The sequence below is a fragment of the Phaenicophaeus curvirostris genome, chromosome 15 (genome assembly GCF_032191515.1).
Source record: "Phaenicophaeus curvirostris isolate KB17595 chromosome 15, BPBGC_Pcur_1.0, whole genome shotgun sequence".
NCBI classification, from domain to species: Eukaryota; Metazoa; Chordata; class Aves; order Cuculiformes; family Cuculidae; genus Phaenicophaeus; species Phaenicophaeus curvirostris.
In genome coordinates this window covers 11,871,414-11,877,413 of record NC_091406.1, presented here as the reverse complement: position 1 = coordinate 11,877,413, position 6,000 = coordinate 11,871,414, and the positions used below count along the sequence as shown (strand labels likewise).

At 40.2% G+C, this 6,000-nt stretch overlaps 1 protein-coding gene across 1 annotated transcript in view; it reads right to left on the bottom strand.

The window, feature by feature from the left end:
- Nucleotides 1-845: 845 nt before the first annotated feature.
- Nucleotides 846-6,000, bottom strand: part of TTC1 (tetratricopeptide repeat domain 1) — a 29,299-nt gene continuing 24,144 nt past the window's right edge. Inside the window, exon 7 of the mRNA XM_069869039.1 lies at nt 846-1,486. Within this exon, the coding sequence (XP_069725140.1) occupies nt 1,353-1,486 (134 nt within the window). The 3' untranslated portion in view covers nt 846-1,352. The remainder of the gene's footprint in view (nt 1,487-6,000) is intronic.

The window sequence follows — 6,000 nt, the reverse complement described above, 5'->3', positions numbered from 1 at the left end:
CTCAGGGCAGACTTGAGATAGCTTACAAACACCCAGGTAACACAAACTCAAAACTAAAAATGCAGAAGGACAGAACCAAACAACAACCAAAAACCCCCCTCCATCGCCACAGAAACAAAGATTAAAATCTAGCACCAAGCATGCCTTGGCTTGAGAGACCATTCCTTTCAGGCTCATCAGTGCAGACTGGAGCTCCATCATTTCTGTCCTTAAGTACACACAGACTTCCTGAAATAAATTCAAGATGACAGCCAGTAGCCATCAGCCAGTCACTACTAATTATTTAACTAAATCATGGACTGAGATCTGCATGGAGACAATGGAAAAACCTGCCTCCAATGTAAACATTTTAGCATTGATATAAAGAACAGTGGGTAGTATTTGCAGAAGACACCCCATCTCCAAAATCTGAATGGACCAGTGCCACAGCACCGGTATATATATAAACACTTCAAAATCTTCAAGGTCTGGTACACTATGAAGATCTTTTGCAACCAACTTCATCATTATTTATTTGTGTGCTGTTAAGGATATCTGTAATATGAATGAATCTCAGACAAGCAACTCGCATTTTATAGTACCACTGCAACGTGTGCATATACATACACAAGTAGGTCCAAAGTTTCCTTGCTGCCTTCAGAAAAATTAATAAAAAGTAAACAAACTGTGGTATAAGGGTGGTCTGAGATTAATTTACTGATATTGCTATAAGAAAGATAAAAAAAATCAAATACTTCAAATCAATGCCTTGCAAGTGGGTTATTTATGGCCGGCTATCAGCACTTTTAACACCATCACCACCACAGGAAGGACCCAAATGAGGCAAGAACTTCACAAACCAAACCAACAGAAATAGCAAGCCTTTATTACAAAGAATTATTCCATAGAAGAGGCTGGCTTGCTTCCATGCATGCTGTCAGTCGCACCCACCTGCCCAGTGTAGAGAAGCACTTCTACTAGATTCATTAATGCCCCAAGACACCACGAGGCTTTGATCTTGGCTACAGGTACGTGAGTATTTTGACTCAACTGAATTGCTTGCTAGAATTTTGTTGCCAGCATTGAATGGGCCAAAACAGTGAACCTGACCGCTGGACAAGCCAAACACTGCAAGGGAAGGAAAAAACAGTTTAAAAACATAAACCACACACCAGACATTGTTATCACTAGGAGAAGTCAAGGGACTTGCTTTATGTCCACATTGTGAATAATCTCACAAGCAGGGAAATGAATGTGCTCGAGTCTTGTCTTCATTTAGGGAGCATGAAGGACATTTGCTGAATCCTTGTTCTGGTACGTGCAAGCACACGGTCACAAAGCCTGAAAGCCGGCAGAACTAGATCGAATTCATGCTATCTGTTGTTGTTTGGATTTTGAACAAAACTGATAGAGTATGAACCACTTGATGAATCCTGTTTTATCTGGAAATTTTCTGTCGATAGGCCAAAGGGACGGAGAACCAAATTCCCAAGTTCCTTCAGTTTGCCTGCAATGAAAAAGAGAGAACACGTTAAGTATGAAGCAGAGGGAAAACTCCGTACTTACTCTTGGTTATAACTCTGATGGTTGCCAACATTCCATTTTCTAACACAAAGTTTTCAGTTCTGGTAATTTTTGATGCAGCTTCACCTCTATAAACTATCAAGCATATTATAACCGCCTGGTTTCTAGGCTACCAAAAGAAATAGCGAAAGCCAAAGCTCAAACTGCTTATTTGTAATTACTAAGAATCAATTTGAGCATGTTGAAATGCATATATTGATATAAAGAAAAATAAAACAAATTCAGCCTTAAAACTGTGTTTTCACCTACAAACCAAGTAGTTCCACTGGATTCATACAACTTTACAGCCATTCTGCCTGCAAAAAATCTCAGCATGACATCATAAATTCCCTTTCCAAACAACAGTCCTCCAGGACTCACTGACCACTGATAAGAACTCTGAGCAATTACTATTTAATCAGCATTGTTAAACATATATATATATATATAGGGTATGACAGTTAAGGCTTCTATCAATACTTATGTATTGTACATGCTTTCTGACTCTAGAGAAGAATCTTGCTGCCCTTCCCCTCTTGCAGGTGGTAGCCAAAGGACATTCTTTTTAAAAAAATCCTATCTATACCGAGATGATAGAATAGATAAAATGCATAACATTAAACAAGCAGCAGACACAATAACTTCAATGTTGGCTAACCACAAGGTAATTGAGCCCCTGGCATGACGAGACAAAGGAGGAAGATGGTCAGTTTTCCAAGGAAAACATTATTTTCCTCCTGGCTTCAATGCAGAATTGCAGACCGATTTCCCAAACAACAAACAGCAGAAGCTTTGACAAGTTGAAGCCTACCAACATTTGCATGCGCAGGCTCCACAACCCCTTCCAGAAAGTCTTCTACCTTTACTAGAAAATTCCATGGCCTTACACAGGAAAAAAAGACAACCTGGGCCTGAAATAGCTGCTACTTGGTGAGACAATTTTTCTTCAATTTGCTTTTTTCCTGTGTGGATGAACAGATGAGGTGGTTTAGCAATCTGGCCAAAGTAATTCCTGTGAGCGGCCCAGGCAGTAGTAGCTTCTTTGTACTGGTGGTGCTTTTTTTAAGCTACGCCCTGTTCAAGCTGATAATTTTATATTGCATCCTACAGACATTTTGACTAAAAACTATAATATCTTTCATAGCATCCCTGTGACTGGGATGAGCAGCTGTTATTGTTATTCTGTTTCTAGACAAACATTTGGTTGTTGCTTAGAATCATAGTATCACCAGGCTGGAAAAGACCCACCAGATTATTGAGGCCAACCATTCCTATCAATCACTAAAAGTTAGTGATTAGCTTCAAGTTTAGGGTGAGAAGTGTCTCTGTCCACTGGTGGAAGGCCCCTGGCATGGTCTGGCATTGCTGGAGTCGGTTGTAAACAGTTCACAAATTATCCAGGCACTGCAGCCGGCACAGGAGCAGGCAGACAAGAGTTTGCCCGTTTCGGGAAATTGTGAAAGGTCTTTTCTAATCACAGTTCATACAACAGCTTTTTTCCAGTCAATCCAGAGCCAGTAAACACCAAACAACTGCCTTGGTATTCTTGCTCACCGCTAGGCCAGGTCTTTGGGAAAAGCTAAAGCCTATATGATGTATATAATACTTCATTCTTCGTCTCACTGTGATTGAATAATTAAAACAATACAGTTGTAGGTTATCTTCCTGTTCTATCACTTAATTCCACAGACAGAAATGCCTTTTGGTGCAGCCACATTGAATAAATTGTTAATGAAGCAGAAGAAAGCCTTGCCTTTTCCGGGAACTCAAGCCTAAAAAACTGCTCCTGCTGTCTTGGCACATATAAAACCATCATTGTAGGAAAGCACTATTTCCTCCTCCCCTCCCCTACTCCTTTCATCCCTAAATTAAGATCTGTAGTTAAGTCCAACCTTCCCCTCCCCCCAAAGAAAAGCTCCCTTAAAACAGAGGCTGTGGAAGGAAAGAGGCATGTGGAGCTGTGACTCAGCTGCAGAGAGTTCTCAGCAGTCAAACACTCACTTGTCCCTGAGCAGGGTCACATTCTCCTCTCTGAGACTGTTTTCATACATCTTGTTCTTTATATTTCAAGAAGCCTGTGTCTACTTTTCACCCAAAGTCTATCACACAAAGCTTCTTCAGCAAAGCAATATTCAGAGGTTAACAAGAAAACTAACTGGTAAAAATCAACGTAGGACTCAGAAGTCTGTGATTCATTACTCACCTCAACTGCAATGGAACATCCTGCTGCAAAAGGCAGATTCACAGAAAGATTTCTCATGATCTACATTATGATGTAACAGCCAAAATGAATCGCTATTCAGACTTTCTGGCAGTAACTCCAGCATGGTCGCTAGTATTAATGTGGGGGTTGGCAGCTGAATAGCTATACATTGTTTTCATTAAGAAATTCTTTTGGATAAAAGACAAGTTTCCTGATGAGGTCTCATCTTTGTGTAACTTTATGTATTATCAACAACATTTCTTAAGCAATTAAACCAGCAAAGGGCAAATCCTTTTTTCTTCCCTAAATGGTAAGTGAGGACTGAACTACAAGTAACTGTATATTACCTCTGGTTTGAACTGTTTAAAGTGACCTCCCTATGTTCTGGGGTTTTCCCTATGTACTGGGGTTTAACAGATTAGTTCCAAATACAACACAGCCTTCAGTATAAAGCACAAAAAAACCCCAAACCAAAAAACCAAACCGAAATCAAAACGAATTCTTTAGGCCCTACGTCTAATAAATATCTTTACTGATCTCACATGGCTGGAAAAATCTTATTGGCAGAAAGGCCCAAGTGATGGGCTCCAGTTGGTCTTCCTATGAATCCCATCAACGATCACGCACATTTCACTGCATTCTGGAATGCTTAAGCTGAAAGTCTTAATAGTTTTTAGTTAAATTTGATGAACTCTGTGTGTAAGATGGGTTACACAGATTGGCATATGTTCTATCCCATTTTTCTATATTCCACATACGTGACTCCCCTGCAGGGGGATGCATGTAGCCATGCAGAAAAATATAGTAGTGTCACAGCCCCCAGGTTGCTAAAACTTGCTAAAACTATCCCAAATTTCCCATCTTCTCACACCCGTTCCCCAAAGGAGCTGGTCCTAGTTATCACAATAATTACAGTTTCTCTAAACAAGACTAGCTTGTTGCACAATAGCTGGAAATCTTTGGCTCTGAAGACAGGAGAGAAATAAAAAAGAACACAGAAAATGGTCAGTATTACATTCACATCCTAGGCAATTACTTAGGCAGAGGATGCTCACATTATGAAAGCATGAAGGAAAAAAGCCATGTGGATTTAAAAGCTGCTTTCAAAGTGTGCTTTTTTCCCCCCAGAGTTAAGCTTTCTTTAATGTGAAACTCTGAGGTCCATTCATACTGAGCAAACTTCAGTGGCAAGTGGCAGCCCTAACTGGCAAAGGCTGAATAGAAAATAAGAAAGTAATTTAAATACAAATGTCAGCTTTGGAACAGTTAGAGCCTTGCAGAACACAGAGCAGAAATTAACTTGGTTTGGCAACAAAACATGCCTTTTTAGTGACATCAGCTTCATCAATCACATGCACTACCACTTGCACACAAGAATTCACGGTTAGGTAGTCGGGAAGAAAAATCCAGCCAAGAATGTGTGCTCCGACTTGTTTACACACAGTCACTTAAGAAGTGGTTTCAGCTTCTGACACACTATGTGGTAATGAGCTGTAGCACTGGAAAACAGGAAACACTTGGGGAAGGAGGAAGATGCACTCGATTTATTTTGATCTATTTGTACACAGCTCCAGTTTTCATGGCAGTGTTAGCTGAGTATACCAGAACTTAGTGTTAGCTGAAAGAATAAAAGCCTAGAAAAATAACGGCACTGGCTGATTCATTGACCAAAATATGAATTCAATTCAATATCCAAACTTCAAAGGAGCCAAAGCATGAAATGTGACATATTTTCTAAAGATTTTGTTAGTTATTAAGTGCTTCTGGACCAGGCCTCGCCTAGAACCATTAGAAAGTATCTGACTTGCTCTCCTGGAACCAAAGGGTCTGGAGCGTAACCCCATCCCGCTGAGCTGAGTCCCCCTGTGAAAAGGCAGGGGATGAATCCTTGCACACCTGGCACTGTTTAACCAGTAGTCAGATATAACAGATCACCACAAGCAATTATCTATGGATTCTGTTGGTAAACAGCATCAACAAAGTTCTCAAAAAAGAAAATTTGAAACAGTATAAAACAAATGCATTACACAAAAAAAAAAACCCAATCAAAAGAAATCTCTTAACCACTTCTCTGTCCAGAACTCCCATCTAAGCCCCCTTTTTCAACTCTAAGGGCTTTTCCCTTGACCTCAGACAGAACAGCAGCATTTTGTGAACCTTGAGGAAGTACTTCCTTCCCAGGCCTTCATCATTAGATCCATGATATCACTGCTGTCTCTCTCAGAACAAGATACAGGAGATTTTCGAACACTTAA